Raw genomic sequence first — 22,939 nt, 5'->3', positions numbered from 1 at the left:
ATTTAAATTCATCTTGTATCTTGGTGAGATCATTAAGTATTGGTCTTGTTTATTAAAGCATTCACTGAGACAAGAAAACCCTCATATTCCTAAATTACAACAGTTACTTTCTTCCAAAACAACACATACTGTGTACATTTCTTTACATCTTTATTTTTACAAGCTTGATCAGGCCTCCGTTTGTGCAAAAGGAATAATTTTGGCTCCCTCTTTTACTGCTGATTCATGGCTCATTTGTGTAATAAATTAAAACATCTCCTCTTTTTCATCTGCATGTTGAAAGCTAGAATCATTCTCTAGCTGATCGTTCCTGAGCTCCTCCACCTGGGTCAACTCGTCCTCCTCCTCCTGCTCCTCACCATCCTCACTTCCACTCTCTGCACCTTCCCCTCTGTTCTCTCCTCTCATTCCTCCCTCCACACTCCCTTCGCTCCTGTCCGCTCCACCCGTTTCTTTCCCACTCTCCCTGACGTCATCTGCCGCCTCTCTCACCTGCTCGCCGCCCTCGGCCTCCTCTCGTACAACCTGGCTGTGAGGTGGTGGGTCTGGGGGGTCTGGGGTGAGAGGATGCTGTATCGGCTCCACAGGGGTGAATGTTGCGTCCTCGTTCTCTGTGCTGGAGGTGGGGGCAGGGCCACGAAAACGGGCCGACTTGGCCCTCAAACGTGACTTGAGCTCGTCTTCCCTTAACTGAGAAAGAGAGGAGGGAACAGATTTAAAAAAAAAAGATTAACGGTGAGAAGGAGAGGGAGGGAAAGAGCTGAGGTTTTCAGGTACATAAACACACATAAACACTGCACCTTGCGTCTCTCCTCAACAAGTCTTATCTTCTCCTCAATCTTTTCTATGCTGGGGACACTTCGCATCTTATTGGCCTTCAGGGACTCCAGTCTTGCTGGAGGTCTTCGCCTGACCCCCTCCCTGTCATCCAGCTGATACACACACAGACACACACACATACACACACAGCAGGGGGAGACAGAGTACAGACAATCTCAATGCTACAGGTGACTGCACTTTTACTGAAACTGATTGACCTGAAAGAGACCCAAGTGTAACACGACCTGTAGAGGGACGGTGGATAAGTGGTGTTCGCATGTTTCACTGTTGTTCAGTGAGCACCAGGTACTCACCATGATGCTGTAGGCCTCTCCAGCAGCACTGCCCCTGTGCCCCACTGGTATGATGCCCTCGTTCAGCAGCTCCTCCAGGATCTCACTGGACTGCGGGCGCAGGCCTCGGAGACGGATGAAATAATAACACTTTAGGTTGTGTGCACTGGATTCTCTACCATGTGCAGTCTGTTTTATTCAGCGTGTTTGTGGCACACACTCACCATCTTGTGTAACTCCGTCTGCCTCACTTTCTCTGACACGTGTGAGAGGAGGAAGTTTTCTGGGCAGTGCTCCAGGTAAGACAGGGAGCGCTCTGTTCTCCTCCATCACCACCCCGCTGTCTGTGGTGCCCTTTGACACAGCCGAGTCGCCGCGACCATCGAGTTTACTTCCTGTCTCATCCTGACAACACAGAGACGCAATATGAACACAGAAACATGGCGCAAGATATTTTTTATATCCTCACCCCATTCTGTATCTCAGACATGATGCTGTCATGGTGACATCTGTGTGTTGACACATTGTCATGAACACAGTAGCTCAGGAACAATAATAATACACAGCAGGTAACACCTACAAATTACATCATCTCAGAGTTTGAAAACTAAGTAGTGTACAGCGAAACTGTGTTCAGTGAGCTGTGAAAAACAGAAATAGTTTAGAGATACTTGTACCTTACTTGTTTTATGCCTCTTTATCTTTCTACTGCATTTCATTTCAGAGGGAAATATTGTACTTCACCACATTAATCTGACAGCTGTAGTTACTTTTCAGACCAGATTTTACATACAAAACATCACTATGGTCATGTTTATATACAAATATTATCATCTTATATCCTCTATTAGGATGCAACTGGGATATAATTAAACTACCAGACAGTATATGCAGTTATCAAATTAGCTCAACCTTGACCAGCGACAACATTAACATGTGGCTCATATATCAACGTACGTATCAATGTACGTATGTATTCTTCAATTAAGCTGAATATTCAGAGGATCAACCTCAACCTCATCAGAAAGGGCCTTAATAACATTTTTAAATAAAGGTGTATATTCAGGAATAGTTTTCTTGTATTGTGGTCAATGTTTTGGATTAGTTTGAACTCTTATAGAGCCCTCAAATCTTAAATCAATTACAATACCTTAGTGTAATGCAATACAATCATTTGTTGGTAAATTATCCTCTTAAATATCTCAATTATATCATTATATTTCTAAAATTATAAGGTAGAACAATAAGGGATTCAGATTCAAATACATTTTGCTGACAATCTGCACAACATTTATTTGTAATAAGGGTAAATAAGGTGCCTATTAAATGTGCTATTTAAAAGAAAGGTTGATTTTTGAGTCTTATTTCCAACTCATCAAATACCGACGCTCTGGGAATGTGGCTGACCCGTCCTACAATCCCAAAACGTCATTTTTTTACGAGCTGGGAATGACTCAAAAATCAACTTTTCTTGAAAACAGCACCTTTAAGGCTCTGTATTTATAATGCATTATATAAAAGGTTTTAAGAAGTTTAAAAACCTCCTCTGAAAGGGTCTTATTTTTAAATAAAGGTGATAATTCAGGGATGTTTTTCATGTATTGCGGTCAATGTTATGTCTTTGTTTTAGGCCCTTAAATATCTAAAATCTTAAATCAATTATAAAGCCTTACTATATTGCAATGCAATACTTTATTTGTATTTGAATTATCCTCTTAAAATCCCATTGAAATATCTCAATTGTATCATTATATTTCTGACATTATAAGGTAAAACAATTAAGGGATTCAGATTCTTAGTGTCTGCATAATGGACACTTTGGTCACTTTTGTTTTTACTCTGACTTTCTTAGTCTCATTAACACTATTACCTGTGAATTTGTGTGCCTGAGTTCTTATAAATGTGTGTTTTCTTATATGTAACATTATGCATTTTCTTTTACATGTAATATACTATATAATAGAATATCACATAGTAAAGTGCACAGAGACTCACTGGGTGATGTGCACATTACATTAAGCTGACAATATACAGGAGGTTTTACTTTTAATAACATATGATGATATTGTGATATTTTTTACTTTGGTAAATGAGCTGAATACCTCTTCCACCAAGTATTTTTAACAGTGTGATAAGTTGTATTTTGATAGTTATTACTAAAAAAAACAGTGACTCAGTTGTAAGTTACACAAACTTGAAGCAGTTCAAATCTTCTGTAGTCTCAAGATTTACTGGCACACAGATTTCGGCGTAACACCTGTAGCTAACTTTTCTCCCAAAAGTGTTAACTCTAGCTGACTGTAACACGTTGAAGCCTACTAGTCTAGTCTAGTCTACTAATACTGGACTAGTTTTGACTTTTTAAAACTAAATTTTAAACTCCCCTCCACAGTTGTAGCTTTCTGAAAGTGGCGGGCTGTGACAGACGGAGCCTACCTCGTCCTCCTTCACCTCTTCCGGTCTCAAAGGCTGGACCGTGTTTACTGAGCTGCCGCATCCCATATTCACCTGACGGCCACGACGTGAAATATGTCCATAAAGGTGATAAATGTCTGCTTTAACTACACCTCGGCGTGTTTTATCTCTGTTATCTGACCCGTGTCGCCTCGCATTCCTTCAGACGGACGTGTCTCCATGGACCCGGTGCGTTGCTAACGGCCGTTGCTACAATAAATGTGACCCGGTTAAAGAGGTGACACCCAGGAACAAGCTGCGCGTGTCAGAGGCAGGACACAACAAAACACCTCCACCAGATGTGTTACTGACACTGCGGCCTTCAGGCGCTTAGCAGGTCATTAAAAGGACTCTCGAACACAAGGGATGTATCCAGGAGGTCAAACTGAGGCCAAGGCTCCTCAGGCACACATGCCCAAACTATATATTTTATTATATCTGCAGACTTTAATTTCCCCTGAATGTCAAAATGTTTATTCAAAGCATCTTCCAACACCAGGTCCAGGAATGAAGTGTTCAAATCGTGTATCCATTTGGGCCATTTCCTGATAGAATTCAATTTAAATGTATTGCGTCTCCATCCATCCATCCCTGGAGGCTGGGTTGTAATAATGTTTTTTATTTATTTGCACAGTAAAAAACAAAGCCGCAAGACACACAGCAACCAAAAACAAAAGAAGCAGATTGTGCAGGTGAGATTCAGAAAACCCTGAGAGGTTTATATCAGGAATCTCACCTCAAAACGAATGACAAGCAAATGTAAAAGTCCTATAATATACTAAAATAAGCACAAGTAAACACGGGATCAAAAGGCAAGCATAAGGTAGACTGATACAATATCACAATAATTACACAATAAAAATATTATTTATTTAATAAATAACTAGAATATAATTTAAAAAGTCCTAAAAAAAATAACCATGAGTTACTTTCTTGCATCTTCTGCATAAAGAAACTTTAAGATTATTTTTTTCTGTGCCAAATTCACTAATGTCATGAGAATATGCGTGCATGTCATGAACGCTGATGCACTCTACAGACTTTACTGTAAGGGAGTGGCCCTGTGATTGTTGGACAGGACCACAGTGGTGTTGAGAGGAGGCAAGAAACTCTGGTGCCGCTTCTGCTCCAGCTCAGTTTGTCCTCTAGGTTCATCAGATGCCTGCATGGGAGCTCCAGGTTCTGCCTATAGATACAGTTTGACATAAAAAATAAATTAGTGACTACAAACGACAGGCTACAGCTGCTGTAGGACAGACTAACAGAGAGCATATCAGTGCTGGGTGAAGTCCGGCTGCCATCTTTGCCACGTCATGTTTCTCCAGTGTGAGGCTGATGTACAGCTGAAGGATGAGGAATAGAAAACAAGGGTTAAAGCCATCATATTTCAAGTGTTTCTGACTGAAACCATATCACATCTCACCGTTACATCATACCTGGTCCAGTCAGGGAACACATCTGGGTCTCTGGTTGATGATGTCCAGGTGGTGGGTGGCCTGATGCAGCCTGGATCTGACCATCTGATAAGGAGGTTGGGGTATTGGGGTTGGGGGTGATGCATTTGGTGGTGAGCTTCATGGCTTCACTCTTGTCCTGAAAATCAGCCAGCAGCTGAGTGTGGATCTGCTTCAGAGGGCTGGAGGTGAGACACAAAAGGAGCAGTTCTCTGATCGACTCAAGTCGGATTTCCAACGACAGTCCACAGGTGCCTCGTCACAGTGCCTCTCTCTGCTCCGCTAACAGAGAGCAACAGCAGCTAATGTTAGTTTATGTCAGTGAACCTCATTTCTAAACTAATGACCAGCTACCAGCAAAACTCAGACAGTCAAGCCAGACAAACTGATACGAAATCATTTTTTTCCAACTTGATTAAAATAAGGAACAGTAGAAAGTGGAGAAAAAGTGCCTAAAAAGACATTTCTGTTCTAGCAGCCACAGCACATAACTGTTTGGTCACTTGAACACTTTACTTTATATTTGAACATTTTTATATTTATAAAAATATTTTAGAAAAACATCAAACCACTATTCAACAGCACCACAAACTACAGCATCCAGAATGACTGAACAGTTAACTCAACAACTCTCTAAAAAACCTTTTCTCTAATATTCTAACCTTTTTGAAAGGTAGGCTTGTTGTATTAGACTGCATTAGTTTTAACCAGGTGGACTGAAAAAGTTGCTACCATATATATTTTTTCCGTTGTGGAAAATCTGACCCGAGTACTTCAGAATGAAATCCAGTCGAGCAGCATTAAACAAATCTTCAACAGGCTTGTATAGACCACTGAGTGAGACTGAGAGGGTCTAATTTTTCACATCACGTTACAATCCGCTCACATATGGCCAACAAAAAAGTGATTAATATAAGTAAGGAGCTATAGAATAGAGCCCCTTATCAGCCATTTCATCTGTTGAGGCCCAATATACTGTATACTGTAAAATGAAAAGATCAATAACAGAAAACATGAATTCTTTTTATAGTTTTATTGATGGTAGTTACCCATGGTTTTTAATTTTATCACTCATCCAGTAATAATCATGGCTTTAAAATTAAACTGACTTCCTTATCATCCAAAGTCACCCTCGTCCATTTAAACACGCAATAGAAAAATATATACTTAATACTTTGTACAATACTGGTTTTGGTCCAAACAAAAGTGGATCAGAAAAGCCAATATACCTTTAGTCATTAAAGGCTCTCCAATTTTGCATTTAAGCTCCTTTTAAATGGATTCGGGCAACTTTGAATATAGGAATTTACATAATAAATTCTAAAGACAAAAATGCTGAATGCGGTAACACAAAAAATTCAACTTCACAGATTAAAAAAAAAACATCACTATTTACAGGTTTTATAATAATATTCAAAGGCCAATTAAGAGAGAGAGTAGAGAGATAGAGGGAGAGGCAGAGAGAGGTAAAGGGAGAGTATAAGGACTCAAGAGGAGAGAGGGAACAAGAGTGTGTGAGAGAGAGAAGAGACAACAGGGCACAAAAAGCAGAGTAGTGGAGCGAACCAGAGAGGTCAAAGAATCAAACATGTAACAGAGATTCAAAACTATGCATTTACAAAGTCCTATAGGAGTTGAACGAGGGCGACAGCCACCGGCCCGGTCCGTCCTCCACAGTGCATGGATACGTTTTCCCCTCTCCCGCCCCTGCCCTCCTTCCTTCCTCCCCTAGTTGTTTTAAACATTCATGTTGCTTGCTCGCCTGTAGCGGCCCCAGGCGTTCAGTTTTCATACGCACACACTGACACGCAACCTCAGCATGTACAAATAACCCAAACACACCTCAAGTCTGTACATAAGAGGGGAGAAAAAAAAAAAACAAGCACGCTGCATTCACCACAAAGATTACACGCTCATCCCTGTACATACAGCACACTGCACTGACACCACGGCTGCATCTCCAGCAGCTCCTTATTCCTGTACGAGGAGCAGTCTACATAGTTTTTAAGATAGCCACTGGAGATGCGCCGCACAGCTCTCACTACCTCTCTGCATATCAAAGCTCATAACCTGATCACCCATACTAATCAATAAGATTTTGTGTACACTCACAACTCTTTAGATTTGCAGTTTTTGCCTTTGTAATTTTATTACAAAAAGTCATGCCTTAAGTCTAGCAGACATCTGCCGGTGTTGAAAATATAGATATGACTGTCTTGCTTGTTTTTCCATCGTGTTCAGCAGGGGTCCTTGCTTGATTTGTGTTTTCTAAGTCAGTGTCTTTGTTTAGTCGACAGTTTTTAATTATGGGGAAGTCCTGTTGGATGGTCTCGCATATTAATGGCTCTGTAAATAAGCCCAGCCTACAGCTAAAATACGCCCACCCGTCCAGCCCGAGCACAATGTGGCCCCAAGCCTCGGCCCTTCCTCACAAGTAATTTCAGTGTTTGTCCAGTTAAGACCTTCCAGGACTTTATTCAGTGGGGATACAGTCAAGTCAAAGTCAAGTCTACTTTATTCCACAGGGCTCTACTTTCTGCGCCGCACTGCTGTCTTGATCTTGCGCCCTGCAATTGCTTGTTGTCCAGCAGGAGAGGCGGTGAAGGATTTTGTTGACCTGGAAGAAGAAATGTGTTCTCATTATTAGAAGCATCAACAGAAACAGCTGTCAAACACAGATGTCAATGTACAGACTTGATAATAATTAGGCAATATTAATGCTTTATAACAGCACAATGCGCCTGAAATGTGTTTTTCAGGTTTGACGTTACATTTATTCTCAGCTACAACATTAAAACACCAATCTGTAGAATTGTATGAAAACTAATATTCTGCTATTTGACCAAAATGTAAAGGAAATGTTGACTATTTATTGAACACCTGTAATGAAAGTACAGCTACAGTGATGAATTACTTGCGCTAATGGCTTTTTAGCAATTAGCAAGTCTCTGGAAACTTTCAATATATTAAAAAAAAGAATATCAAACATAACACATCCCCTTCTTCTTGTTTGTGTCTTTGTAGTTTATAAAGTTAGTGTGGAATAGTGGGAATTTTAATGATCTCAGCAATCATAGAAATAACTTAGAATATAACTAAGGGAAAGCTAAGAAGAAAACTTATAATACTACAATCAGCTGGAAAGAGTGAACCATCCAGCAAAAGCAGTGATAATAATAACAACATACCCAATATTGAACGCAGGGGGTTGTGCAAAGTTGAATCCACCTCCAGGGGCTCCTGACTGGGGTGCGATGGAGGGGTTGGCAGCAGGGGCAGGAGAAGCTGCTCCTCCTGCTCCAAAAGTAAACACACCTGAAGAGTTGTTTGTGGCTCCGAAAGCACTCGCTCCTCCAAACTGAAAGCCTCCACCTGCTGAATACAACACGCATTTACTTCCAATATAATTTCATCAACTTCAGTGATGATGATAAATATAATACCATTAGTCACCCACCTGGTGCAGAATTAGTAGTTGCCCCAAATACAGGTGTGGAGTTTGCCTGCTGTCCAAAGACGGGGGCAGCGTTGGGTTTGGCTCCGAAGGCCGGGGGCTGGGAAGGCGTGGCATTGAAAGGAGATCCGTAGGATGAGCCGAATGAAGGAGTCTGATTGGCCCCGAACCCACCAGAGGGGGCTGGGCTGAATGTAAATGGTTTGGGAGCTGCAGATGGAGCTGCTAGTGAAAAGAAAGGTTTGAAGATTGAATAGAAGGACAAAATATAAAGAAAGATTTGTTATCAAATGTAAATGTTCAAGCTTGTAACCTGTAACAACCACCATGAGAAAATACAGACCTGAGGATGAGGCAGCAGAGGGCGCTGCTGCTCCAAAACTGAAGGACGGAGCAGCAGCAGCAGCAGGAGGCGGAGCAGCAGCAGCAGCAGCAGCAGCACCAAAAATGAATGGCTGAGCTGGGGCTGGGGTTGCAGTAGAGTTCAGAGGAGCAGCTGACGGGGCAGGCGGCTGGCTGTCCTGACTCTGGCCAAAGACGAAGGCTGCTTTAGCTGGAGGGGCGTCACTGGAGGTTACAGCAGGCTGACCGAATATGAAAGTGCTGGGAGCTGCAGAAGGAGCCGGAGCCTGAGTGGAGCTGCTGCTGCTGCTGGTGGTGGTGGTGGTAGGGTTGCCGAACAGACTGGGGGTCGGTGTGGAGGAGGATGAGGTGGTGGAGTTTGTGGGATTACTAGCCATAAAGGAAAATGCTGGTTTTGGAGCAGCAGAAGAATCTGTCGGGGAAAACAAATAATTGACTATGATGTGTGATGAAGTGAAGTGGTTACAGGAGCAGCCCAACAATTTTACACATGAAAATGTATTGGTTACAGTAATTACTATAAAGTCTGTGAAAACAGTTGCACAATGTCATCTTTAGCTAAGTGGGAGTTTTTTACAGCCTGAGGAAATATACATGATCATGGTTATCTTGCCTTAAACTTGGGAATTACCCATTTTAATAGTTACAAAGCTTGTAGGGTCTATAGTGAGATGTTATTGAGTTGCAGGAAAGGAAATTGTAGGATCTAGTGGTTTTGTAGTTCGACCCATACCAAGGACTTATTGTCAGGATATCTCGGCCTCTGCTGCTTCAATTTTGAACAAACTCATACGGCTCAAATTTATGGAACAAGTGCAATATAAACGAACTCTCCGAACTCTCTCGACTTTGACTAAACATCTGAGTAATCCTTAAATTGTTTAGCCGAAATATTTTGACAATAATTGAAAAGTTCGATTAATCCCTGATCTGGTTCAACTTTAAACTATTATATTTAACACAGCTGTCAAACATTTTGTGGTTCCAGCCCCTTATGCTGAAAGGATTTATTGCTTTTCTTTGTCATTTATGATAGTAAATGAAGAGTCTTTGGGTTTTAGACTGTTGATTGGACAAAATAAGCTCTCTGAAGACATCACTTTGCGCTTTTAGAAATTGTGATGAGCAGTTTTGTTTTTACAGATTGCAGATTAATTGATAATGAAAATAATTGTTGATTGCAGCTCTAAATGAGAAAATTGAATACATTTAGTATCAATGTCCAAATCATCTCTCACCTGTAGCACTTTGTCCAAAGGTAAAAGATGGCTTCGGGGCCTCTGCAGTGGATGTTTCACTCTTGTCTGCTGGCTTGCCAAAGGTGAACGCAGGTGGAGGTTGTTCTGTCGGTGCACTGGGTTTGCCAAAGGAAAAGCCTCCTGAAGCGGCCAGTGCTGGTGCAGCATCTGCCTCTTTATTGGCAGCACCGAAGAGGAAAGATGACGGAGTGGAGGACGCAGTGGGTTCCTTCTTCTCCTCTGGCTTCCCAAAGGTAAACGTGGGAGCAGCTGGCTCTTTGTCGGCCTGTAAGGATCCAAACGTAGAGCCACCTTGTGGTGTTGTAGTCGCCAAAGTTGGCTCACCCAACCTCCCAAATACAGACCCAGTGGTGGTAGCTGTGGTGGTGGTTGAGTTGGTGTTTGTTGATGTGGTGTCATTTGATGATTCCACACTGTCACTCTTGTCTTGAGAGGGCGCAGGAGGAGTGAAACTAACAGAGGATGAGGTGGTGGTAGTGCTGTCTGATGTTTTTTCTTCAGGCTTTGGCAGTCCAAAGGTGAAGCCTCCTTTAGAGGAGTTACTCTCTGTGCTAGATGATCCAGTTCCAAACATTATCCCACCGCCGGCTCCAAACTTAAACCCAGAACCAGCCACAGGTTGGTCTGACTTTTTGTCGTCAGCAGAAGCAGTCCCAAATTTAAAGCCCTCAGATGAGCTGCCAAATTTGAACCCTGAAGAGGCAGTAGTGTCTTTAGAAGTGGTTTCTGATGAGGAGCTTCCAAATGGCACTCCAAATTTGAATCCACCTGATGATGAAGAGGAGGACTCTGACAATGAGCCTCCAAACTTGATACCAGAGGAACTGTCTGATGTGCCAAACTTGAAACCTCCAGAAGTAGAGGTAGAAGAGCCAAATGTAGAGGAGCCTGAAGTCCCACCAGCAGATGAACCAAAAGATGAACTAAAAGCTGAAGAGACATTTCAAAAAAGGTGAAAAGTGTGGATTAGGTGCAGGTTTTACTTTTTTTACTAGGAATTAATTTCACATAAATTAACTGAGTAAACAAAAATAAGTAGAAAGCACTTCATTTAAGATCATTCTTCATATTCACTGAGCTCAGCAAATTGTCTTTAAAAGGTTGGATGCGAATGAAATACAACAAGAATGTAATTTATAAGCAGCCCTCTGAATGCACCATGTGGATTGCAGTCAGTCGACAAAAGCAAGCTGCTGTTTATATCAGCAACATGTCATCAATACTATATTGCCCCAATACGTCAAGAGACATTTTGGTCCCCACACACTTGTTGCACCATTGCTATGTGGGTCATTTTTATTTATATAGAAATATAAGTAGTATTTGACTTGAAAGTAGCTTGTTTTTGTTACCATTGGGCTCTACAGTAGCTCCAGGTTTGGCTGCCTGACAGGCAACACACTTTACATCAGCAGCCTTATTCTGTAGAAGACAGACATCACAATCCCAGGAACCCTCTGGCTTCTTGAAAGCATCTCCCAACCCAAACACTGGAGCAGTGCTGGCTGAAGAAGAGGCTCCTGCTAAAGCGCCTGTTGATGCTCCTAAGGATGAGAAAAGGAAAATGCTTAACTAATCTCACAATTGTCTTTTAAAATATAGTTAATGGAATTCTACTTTCATGAAAAACAAAATCCATTATTCAGCACGTAGAATATCAAATACCAACATTACAATTGTTTTGCTCTCATTACCTGGTTTAGCGCTTGTGCAGGCCACACACTTTGTGTCCTCGGCCTTGTTTACTACCATACACGTATCACATTCCCAAGAACTCTCAGGGTTTTTGAACTTGTCACCAAATCCAGTGAGCCCTGTAGAAATGGGGGCTGTGGGGGTCGATACAGTCTTAACAGCTGAGAAGGCAGAAGGAAGAGTCAGTGAGGGTTTCAGCCCCGTCCCCGGTTTGGCCGTTTCGCAGGCCACACACTTTACTGCATCAGGTTTGTTTAGAACAAGACACGTATCACAATCCCAAGTTCCTGCAGGTTTGGCGAACATTGTGCCAAAACTTGTGGTGGTTGTGGTGGTGTCCGTACTGCTGCTGCTCTCTAGCCCAGCAGAGGTGGTGGTTGTAGGTTTACTGTCCATAGATTTGGATGAGGAGGAATTGGGCTGTGGGGACATACAGCAAACACACTTAGTGTCTGATGGCTTGTTCTGGACTAAGCAGACGTCACAGCTCCAGCCTGGTGGGGCTTTGAACATATTGCCAAGCCCTGCTGAAGAAGACAGAGAGGAGGTTGTTGTGGTGGTGGTGAAGGAGGAGAAGGGGGCAGTGGACTCTGTGGAGGTCTTCTGAGGAGTGTTGTCTGGGCCTGGGGAAGTCCGACCAATGGGAGAGGCAAAGCCTAAACATAACAAGTAAAGGATTAAATCAGTGAATACCATGTAGACCACAACATGCAAGATGTGTAAGGAGATATTCATTCTAACCAGGTGCTTTGAGAAGATCCAGCACGCTGCCCTGCTTCAGGGTCTTGGCTGGTTTGAAGGGTCCTTCAAACTCTTCTGTGCTTTTGCCTATTGCTGGCTTCGCTGTAGAAAACATCAAAACACAAACATCAAACTTGAGTTCCAGGTTTTTTTCAGGAAAGGCAAAAGACTTATCATCATGCTAAGTGTAAGAAAACTCTCTTACCTGTTGCTGCTATGGGAGTGGCCAGCTTCCCGTTTGACATGGATGGACCCAACTTTGCTACAGGTGCACTAAAAATGAATCCAGCCTACAAATAGGAAAAGCAAATAGTTATTATCAATATTACCCTTGTAAATAAAGTCTGTCACGGAATGATTGTCGATTGATTAGATGAAGTGTTTACTTACTGATGGGGAAAAGGAAGGCGGACTAGCAGCAGTTGCTTTGACAATAGGAGAGGAAAACGTAAAAGGTACACAAGGAGGTGTCGAGGCCGTTGGTGGCTCCTGGAAAAAAAAAACAAATCAAAGAATATTAGCAAAAAGCATCAATAAAGCTGTTAAGTACTAGCTTTGTAAGATCAATGTAGTGTAACAAGACAACTGACTGACCTTGTTTGTGACTGTTTCCTTAGCAGGGGTCAAAGGCGTGACATTAGGGGGGGTTCTGACGGTGGCGAGAGGTGGAAGAGGGGAAGTGAAGCTGAAGGTAGGCAAGGCAGAGGTGCTGATGGGAAGTGAAATGGCTGGAAGGTCTGGTACCTCCACCACCTGAAGTCAGAGGACAAACAGATGCATCAGTGTGTGCTCAACTTCAAGCAACAAAGAATTTTATAAAGAGAACTTCAAACCATTAAAGACTTTCAAACTGGTGGTGAACTGAGAAAAACCCATGTTTGATATTACACATCACCTGATCTAGATTTATAACTTTTCTTTCAGCAAAAAAATCTCAGAACACCTGTCTCTTCTTCTGTTTGTGTATCCAACTGATAAGAACTGTAAAACTAAAATCTGGAGTTAGTTTTACGGCAAGCTCTCACCTCATCCTCCTCGGGGCGTTTAGAGGAAGGCCGTGCCGTGGTCCTCTCTCTCTTCATCTTGCCGCCTCCAGAGCCCACGCTGCTTGCTGCAGGTGTGCTGGACAGAGGATAAGCTGGGACACTGGAACTCATTGTGCTAGTTGTAGAGGGGTAAACAGGAACAGGTATAGTAAGTAAAACAAGCTAAACAACATACAGACAGCTCAGGCACCAACCAAAACAAAATGCCTCATAACTAAGAATGTTTAGGTCATACTGTCTGTCTCTGTTACTTGGATGAAGTTGCTTGAAAATATTTTGTAAAATGTGCGAAAAGAAAATTGAATTATCGCTCAAACCTTACTACAGAGAGATCAATATTAATTGTAGAAACTTCCCTTGTTTCCCCGGGAAGTTATTCCCATAAATATGAAAAACATAGTAACTGGTGCCTGGTTATTACAAGGACCCCGTTTTACCTTTGAGATGGACCTGGGCTTGTTTCAGGTAGTTGCGGTGATTGTCTTGTGGGCTAAAGGAATACAACAGTGACAAATTTAGCATCATGTTTATATGAGACTGTTTAACTACATTTAATACAGATGAACAATGTTGCGGTGTGATATAATGCAGCACTGTATTACTGACCGTCTCTCTTGGGGTCCTGTCCAGAGGTCTGCTCAATCCTCCAGGTGTCAGGGTGGGCCTGAAGGACACGGAGCGGTTTCCTGACACTGATGCTGCAGCAGGAACCACCAGCTTCTGCACCGGTGGGAGGGAGGGATCCATCTGGATTAAAGAAAAGGTGTGACATATAAACACAACATTAGAAATCAGAATGATCATCAGCCATCACCATGTCACTAAACTCAATTGGTGCACAAATAATATTAAAACACACGGTGGGTTATATTACTGCATGAAGGCAGCATGTTATTTCAGTATAAATGAACATGACGGGAGTAGTTTATTTCTCTTAATTCAGCAAACATTTAAACTACTTTGCATAATTGTATTAGAATAAATTACACAGGCCATCTCATCAGGGTGCAACTACATAAAGAGCAGCACAAATTCTACTTCAGGCAATTTGTTGACAATAATCATCCTTTAATTTTTGGTATTCAGCTAGACCGACATATCAGCGATAGTGTCTTACTGCAGATCAGAGGTTGCATTGACCATATATTTTCCGTCATTGATTGTTTTTAAAACAATGAAAGAAAAATCTGAAGACTGTCCATCAGTTTAACAGAGTAAAACTGATAGGGCAATCTACAACAAACAACTCAGTCTGTTGGTCAAGTGGTAAGTAAACAACTTTAAGGGATTAGTATCAAGGTTGTTAATGTCATCAGAATAACTATAATAAATATGATACATTGTTATCTCAAGTATCAATATCAGTATCTAGTCAGTATTGGTCGGACTATATTTTGGATCCTGCCAAGGTAAAAAAAACCAAAACACTAAAGCAACAACCGGCGGTGTAAGGCCGAGTTAAATAGTGAGCTTTCTTGTTCTGGCTCTGAAAGGGTCAATACACCATTGTTGGGGTTGACAAAGCAGCTGTCGCAGCTGGGAATGCCTGTCAGTTATTACTGAGAACAAGTTCAGTCCAGAGCTGGCACAATTTAACAATGGACTACACCAATGAACCAAATAGATCAGGGAGTCTAGCACACTTTTATTCACAAGCCCTCCATGAATGAAAACCACACACACAGACAGAGGTGAACAGCTGTGTCTCAGCAGAGGAGAATACTGTTAACGGGTGTAAAGGAGGCCAACAGGCAACAGGACAGGAGGTGACAGGAAGACAAACCACAACAAGTGCTGTTGGCTTGTACAATGATATCCCTGTTCATATCACTAAGCCTTGGGTTAAGCTACAACCACACCGGACAGAAAACACAAGGGATGTTTGTCTTCTTATGTGCACAGGCTTAAAGTCATCCAGTGACACAGTTATTATAAAGTCAGCTACACAGTAACTCAGTTTTGTACAAGCCACACATGAGGGGATACCTTACCAATTATTTAAAAAATCTTTACTTACTCGTTTCTTTTTTGCCTGGAAATGTGAAACATCTAGATTTGTGCCGTCCATTGACTGCAAAGAAAGAAACAGTAAGATGTTTTCAGGTATTGTCGACGACAGTATTTAAGGATTTTGCAGATCATTAGAGAATATTTCCATACTTTTCTTATGTTTGTTGATAATAAAATGTCTCACTGCTGGCAGTATATATAGAAATATTAAAAGTTCTTACTGCTGACAGAGGGGATGAGGCTGCTGCAGGGATTCTTCGGGCATCCTGTGGAGGAAAAATCAAAACTTGTTTTAGGTCAATGACATTATCAAACAGGAACATTACTGCCAAGTGTAACTACTGTCACAAAAGAGATAATGGTGCGTGTGTGTACTCACAGCCAGAGGGCTTGACATGCGCTCCAATGACTGCAGGATGCGTCTGGCTGTGGCGCTGGTGACCCCACAGGGCTGAGCACCAGCAGGCTTGGCCTTGATCTGTCTCCTCACCGGGGCCTACAGATCAGATGAGCTAATTTAGTGTCCAGTTAAATTAATAATATTCACACTTCAGTTATATTCACCCCCTGATGTCAATATCAGAACTTAAGTGCTCACTTATCAAAGACTGCAGCACTCCAACAGCCAAAAAGCACAAATAGAGTAATTGTAATTGTGCTAAACCTTGGTGCTAGTTCACCACATTAATTTATTTATCTACATTTAAAATTTCTTTGGCTCGTGATAGATGGGTCTCAGATTCTAGTCTTTAAGGTTCCCTCTAGTTCACCTGGTATGGTGTTCCAGGACGACTGCGAGCGCTCCTGGCTGCAGCTGCCCCACCGTAGGTGGTCTTCCCGGGGTAGAAGGGTGAATCTCCAAGCTGGCTGGAGTTTAGTACTGTGTTGTTGAATGTTGACTGGAAGACAGAGGGTTAGGTTAAAATTATATTAGGGTTAAGTTACATCACTTCTTTGTACAATGAATCAGTGGTATTCTCAAACACAAACAGTCATTTTCCCCCATTTTTTCCCACTCTTCGTAAGACATGATATAAGGGGGCTTACATAGCTTAAATAAGTAGTCTTAAACAGTTAAACAAAACAGTGCGAGTATGACTGCAAATACATCACACAACCTTTTCAGTATTCAATAATATCCGTTAATATTTCAACACATTTCCGCTTAAAAAGCTAGCTGTTTTCTTATGTCTAATATTTTGATCCAAGATGTAGATATATAACCATCCAATGGGGTTTCATAAGGAAGTGATGCCTGTGATGTTTAAGTAACATTAACAACACTGGACACAGCAAGCTCAAACTTGTACTGTCACTCTGAAGTTTGTTTGATCATTTTAATACTTATCTCATGTGGTAGAAATCTGAGTCAGAATGAACACTGAAGCAGACTAATTATGACTTGGCCAGACTGAGTTTTGGTGTCTGGCATGCTGCCATGCACATAAGAAGATACTGTCCGGCTGTGAGCAGAGTGACAATAATACTGATTTTCCAGATAATGCTTGTTAATAAGTTATAAATATCCCTTAATTATTAATTATCAAAGTGGAAACTTCAGATACAAACATTTATCTACACATAAAAAACATTGGTCGGAGCAAAATTGACACACCAAAATCCAGAGCCTTGTGGCACAGAGATGTTCTTTCAGTATTACTTTTCTTTTTTTCCTACTGTTTCAAGCTGACAGATTCTGTATCTTGATAGACAGATACACAGATACTCACATTGGAGGAAGTTCCAAAAACAGACAGGTTGAAAGCAGGCTTTTTCAGACTGGACTGGGCATGCTGATGCCCAGAGTTTGTTCTGTCTGTCTCTGGGGACCAAAGCTGGGGAAGTGATGCCGTTTTGGAAGTGGGGACATCTGATAAGAGACGAGAGTTTTAATACAACGCAAAAATGTTTCAATTATTGGCCTAGTCTCTACATTCCAAGCCTGAGCCAATCCATTCATGAGAGAAATATAAATATCACCTACTCTAGTCTCTACCTACTGCACCACTGATAGCTGCCGTAGTAATAGATTTATCAATAACTCTTTCAAGCTAAAATCAGCAGCTTTTTCTGTTTTGTGGTTTGCCATCTGTGCGCTATTTATGCTCAAACAATTCAAAGAAAGAAACCAGATGATCACAGAGGAAATGTGAGTGTTTTCACTAATCTAAAACAAAGACAATAAAAAAATGATTTCACCTCAATACTGCCCACTTCTTTGTGATTTGGATAATTCAGATTATTGTGCCATTATCCCAGATTCTATACAGACCCCAAACCCATGTCTCCACATACAAAGGAAGCACTTATTGCCCTTATTCTCCGCCTTTACCTTTTTCAGAGGCTCGGGAGGAGAAGCCGCTTGTGGTGGAGATGTTATCATCTTCATGCTGCGAGAGGTTGTCCTTGATTTCTTTGACCAAGGAGAAGCCCGTAGAAAAAGGTCCGGGGGCTGAGGAGGTGGAGGGTGGGGAAAAGAGGCTGCTGGAGGGCCCGAGGATTGGGGAGGAGGCATCCAGTGGGGGAAAGTGGAGGTGTGAGCGACTCAGAGGAGGCCGAGAAAGCACATAGTCCTGAAAGTTCAGGGATGCCCGGCTCGTTGAGGGCTCTGTGCAAGAGAAAAAAGAAGCCAGAGGTGAGCATAGTGGTACAGCTGACGACGTAAAAGAATTGGTAGGTAAAAATCTGATAAAAAGGGATATAAAATTCCCTCACTAATTTTTATGATAACCTAAGAGCCTGACTGAGTCCCTCACCTGTGTTACTGGTGCTAGGCTCTGGGGAGTCACGTCCATCAAGGGGAGGAGGTCCCTCTTCGCTGCCATTAGGAGGAGGCGGCAGCTGGCAGTTCTGGTCTGTCCCCAGTACAGCCCCACCTCCTTCAGGACCGTCTTCATTTTTAAAGTATTTCTGCAGCCAGGAGGGAACGATGCTCTTTACTGTGTCTGTCACTCGACTGATGAGGCCTGACTGCTGCTGATAAAGACATGAGAGAAGGAGAGGAAGGTGTGAAAAGAGGGATGAAATGTGAGAGAGGCAGAGACAAATGCAACTAGAAAAAAATGAAGACTCATAAACCATTATTTGTGGCCTAGACATTGAAATATTCCTTCAATCATTAGTGAATAAAACAATGCTGCATACAAAACAGTTTTGAGAGTTGAATGTTGTTGATTTCTTTAACACTGAGGTAAACAAATAAGATGCTGATGCTTGTATTTGTGGTGTTCAAAAATATGAATTTGTTGCAAAGAAATACAGCATCATTTAAGTCCTATCGAGAGCATTTAAAACGAAATACAGCAATCAATGCTGCATTTAATTATTTGAATCAGCCTTACAGCCCCACTTGCAATGAGAAACCATTCGTCCTCCCCAGTGCAAGGCAAAACACAAGCTCAGTATGACAGAAACTGGGTCAGGCCATGTGTATGCTTCTGTGAAGCAGCAAGCGAGTGACGCTTGTCTGCACAGTACTCAGTTCTGGCATTGGATGTTCAAGTCGATAACAATGAGTCACACTTGGAGAGTAACATGTTTAAATATCGGCATTAATAGTAATGAAATATCAAGAAGCTCACTTCTATCAATTCAATAAGATGTAGCAAAATCCTATACATTTAGGGCAATTGCCAGGTCTCAACTGGATAACTGAAATATACAAGAAATCATTGAATGGGTTTGCAGACCCAAGAGTTAGGCTGGCAGTTAATCTTCACAAAAGTTGTAAAAATGCACCCAAACGACGTGCCTTCAGCAAATTTGCTCCAGTCGTTGATAGGGGCGGGAATCATATAGTAACTCAAGGAACAATATATGATATGTTGCCCACGATAACGATAGTATCACGATACAGTGATTCTGTGAAAATTAATACAATGATAAATCACTACAAAATACCCCTAAAAAGGCAAAGTGCAGGAATTATGTATTTATTCCCTCATTGTGGTGTCAGTTTCACAGAATTTCGCACTTAGATGACACAACATATAAAAAATGCTGAGTTATAGCTTACTGCCTTCTAATCACACACAGACTGTAACTTGTCCATGTTCACATATGCCATTATTCCAATGTGCTATATTTTAAAAAAATATCAATATTTGGCACCAGCATATTGATAATCGTGTCTCAAGCGAAGCATCACGATATATTGCTGTATCAATATTTTGTCCCCCCCTGTTCGTTGAATACACCAGCATTAAATGGTTAATGACTTAAGATCAGTCTCATGAATGATGTCCCCACCGGATGGAGCAGTTTTTGAGTTGCAGTAGGAGAGGAAGACCAGGCCAATTTTGGCGTTTCCTCCCTGAGAGAATGAGACATTTTTCCATCGATTTTTATTCTCTTGAAATTATTTCTTTGGCTCTCAGAGAGAGTAGAAAGAAAGGTTAAGAAAAAATGGCTGGATAGCAGGTGCATCAGTTCATGTACACGTCGTCCAACCCGTGGTAGCTTCCAGCTCCTGATAAGCACCCCTGTGCCTCTTGCTTTCTGCTTATCTATAAAATACACCTGGGGGCCCACTCTGCACTTTAACCCATGTGCAAATACATACAACTTTAACCAGTCAAGAGCAAAGTGTCATAATAACTACCACAGTGACAGTTTGTTTAGCACCACATAAGCTATTGTTATAAGGATTTAAGGGTGCCGCCTTTGTGCCGGTCATGGACAGGGTCATGTGACTAATTGACTCCTGGTCGACTGCCACTGCTCTATCTGGAAGCTATGACATCGAACTGAATCTGTGATTTTGATTGCGTATGCCAGTTCATGAGTAGATCAGTGCATCACAAGATGTGAATAAATTTGATGTATGCACTAACGCATATTAAGAATAGTGGGTTGGCTGTATTGTTACATTTATGTCATGCGAAGAGGCAAGTATTGACGAGAAATATTTTTTACAACCTGCAAACAATCCCACACGTTGTGAGGTGAATCAAGACAGTGGTGGTGCAAACATTACATGTTAAATCATGCTCCCTTTGCTTTCTAACCAGCAGCATTGTGTAAACCAAGCTATTAAAGAAAAGCTAATCCCATCTTTTAAAGACAGCTGTACACAAGATTTGGATAATCATTGTTTTAGGCCAACTTTAGTCCAGACACATTTGTATGGACTTGAAACATTTCTATGTTACTTGCCATGTAGTCAAATATATGAGACTCTCATACGACCTGACTGAGGCACTACTGAACTTACATTTGCATTTATTCAAAGTTAATATTACAAGTGTGTTAGTCAGTTATTGTATTTCTTTGTTGTTGGCATGCATGCATCATTCCAGACATGCTCTCTTCATTTCAACATTCACATATTGATCCATAGAAATAGCATAGGAGGTTACAAAAATTGGGTTGTTGATGAAGTTGGACATGGGATAAAGAATTTAAGTATGATAGCATTTTAATGAAAAATTACATTGACTACACTGTGTACACAGGCTTAACTACAACAAGCCACTCTGAACCTAATGTTCACTCAGTTTATTAAGTCAACCCAATAAACTGTTAACTGAGTTAATTAGGTTGACCTGAGGTGCACTACATTATAATGTGCAATTTTGAACAAACAATTATAGAGATGTGCTGATTCACCTTGACACTCCTTTTCCTATCAATGAAAGTAGACCAAAGAATGTGACATGTCAAATGTATATCTGACAAACTTGAACTAGTATCATAAGTTTCTTTAAATCACTATGTAATCACTACACAACTGTATAGATTCTTATAAGCTTATTGGTAAATTGTTAGGCTAAATTGTATATAATACAAAGTGTGTTCACACAAATGTGGACAACTAATGTCAGCAATAAACAATGACTATTAATCAATACATTTGGTTAAATAGGTTTACCTTTTAAAATGACAAATGAGTGGAAGCACTAAAGTTTGACTGGTCACAATGATAGCCTGGTTGTATAACCATCAATATTGAGACAGTTGTCAAAGAAACTCGTTGGCATACTTTTTAAAGCATGATTTTCTGTTCAGGTACCTCTCCAGTCAGATAACACCAGGGTAGGCTGACATTCATATAAACAAACTCATTTGTGGTTCACTTGAATAGACTGGCATAATAAGCCAATTCATCTGACATGCATCACGACACGTCTTGTCCACTTTTCTCTTTATAGAATGGATTTAAAACATCCATCCATTGATGTCCAGCCGGTAAGTAAATCATCCACTAAGGCAACCATGTGGGTTCCCAATGCTTCCTGCGCAATACAACTGGCTGAGATTTGGCTAACGTTAGCTAGCATCTGATCCTAAATGATTCCCGGCAGGCCACGAAAGCAATCTTAAAATTTAACTGCACGGAAGGCGACTACACATATCTGAGCACAGACGCAATTTAGAGGCAAACGATCATGTCACTTCCACCGGCGACGGTGCGATGACTCCAAACTTAGGAACGGAAGACAACAATGCGTTGCTCGCCAGTGCTAGCCTGCTAGCAAGCATTAGCTACATCAGCTAATACTTAGAATTCTACTTCCTTGCTTCCCGCTAACTAGCTAACAGCTAAGAACTTACTAATGAGCTGATGTTGGTTATCTCAACGTGTCATGTGTGCATTTATACTTTACCCAATACTGGTTAACTAGTCTAAACGACTCGCTGTGTCCTGAATTGACCTGTCATGCCCGTCTGATTTTGCTAAGTTACATATAAGCCAGCTTGCTAGTTCATTAGCATTTCGTGGACATGCTAGCAGCGCGTGGAGGCCACGAGCGCTAACGGCAGGCCATAAAATGTCTCCAACAAAACAATAACAAGAGCTAAGACTTAGTGGCACTGCAGTCAACATAACGTGCCCGGCACAAGCTTTTAACACGAAAACTTTCGCTCAATTTACCTGTTTACTCTTGGCGTAAGGTTTAGAGGCGATGTGATATCTCCTGCTTCTAATTTTCCCTCCACCCGTGGCCGCCATGGCTCTTTCGTCTGAGTGTCTATCGGTGTTTCGGCGCCGGATAGCTGTCATCCAGCACAGCGGCCACTCACAGAGGAATTATGGGAAATGTAGTAGCTGAGCATAACAAAGAGGTAGGTTTGACAGGACTTTTGACCACATGGCTGAAAATTGTAATAATAAAATAATCATTTGTCATTGATAATTAGAAAAGTAAAATCCAAGCAAAAATGGCATACATGCTCATTTTTATGCTTTCCCTTTGTAACATGAAATTAAATGTCTTTGGTTTTAGATTAAGAGAACAAGACATGACCTTTAGCTCAATATTTTCTGATGTTTGATAGATCAAACAATGTATTCATTAGAAAGTAGTTAGATAGAACAATAATAGAAATAATCATTAGTTGCAGCATTATT

At 41.4% G+C, this 22,939-nt stretch overlaps 2 protein-coding genes across 8 annotated transcripts; both read right to left on the bottom strand.

The window, feature by feature from the left end:
• Window positions 1–91: 91 nt before the first annotated feature.
• On the bottom strand, window positions 92–3,688 carry stmnd1 (stathmin domain containing 1). Its single transcript, XM_073462805.1, has 5 exons — window positions 3,549–3,688; window positions 1,337–1,517; window positions 1,134–1,237; window positions 801–932; window positions 92–690 (listed from the first exon to the last, which is right to left on the bottom strand). The coding sequence occupies exons 1-5, from the start codon at window positions 3,612–3,614 to the stop codon at window positions 247–249; spliced, it is 927 nt and encodes a 308-aa protein (XP_073318906.1). The 5' UTR covers window positions 3,615–3,688; the 3' UTR covers window positions 92–246.
• Window positions 3,689–6,034: 2,346 nt separating this feature from the next.
• nup153 (nucleoporin 153) lies at window positions 6,035–22,564 on the bottom strand. Of its 7 annotated transcripts, none has more exons than XM_073463034.1 (22): window positions 22,463–22,564; window positions 18,345–18,561; window positions 17,921–18,196; window positions 17,319–17,458; window positions 16,359–16,487; window positions 15,968–16,084; window positions 15,810–15,854; window positions 15,596–15,649; window positions 14,185–14,325; window positions 14,016–14,068; window positions 13,558–13,693; window positions 13,127–13,285; window positions 12,923–13,021; window positions 12,738–12,822; window positions 12,533–12,634; window positions 11,791–12,447; window positions 11,449–11,640; window positions 10,076–11,026; window positions 8,818–9,249; window positions 8,478–8,699; window positions 8,209–8,395; window positions 6,035–7,637 (listed from the first exon to the last, which is right to left on the bottom strand). In XM_073463034.1, exons 1-22 carry the CDS (start codon window positions 22,538–22,540, stop codon window positions 7,550–7,552), a joined length of 4,560 nt encoding a protein of 1,519 aa, XP_073319135.1. In that variant the 5' UTR covers window positions 22,541–22,564; the 3' UTR covers window positions 6,035–7,549. The 7 variants fall into 7 exon arrangements, with proteins under 7 accessions (XP_073319135.1, XP_073319136.1, XP_073319137.1 ...); XM_073463035.1 differs by having other exon boundaries at window positions 8,209–8,392; XM_073463036.1 differs by having other exon boundaries at window positions 8,209–8,392; window positions 8,478–8,696; window positions 22,463–22,543.
• Window positions 22,565–22,939: the final 375 nt, after the last annotated feature.

The sequence above is a fragment of the Pagrus major genome, chromosome 3, assembly GCF_040436345.1.
Source record: "Pagrus major chromosome 3, Pma_NU_1.0".
NCBI lineage: Eukaryota > Metazoa > Chordata > Actinopteri > Spariformes > Sparidae > Pagrus > Pagrus major.
The sequence above is the reverse complement of the archived record's forward strand: the minus strand, read 5'-3'. Positions and strand labels throughout refer to the sequence as shown.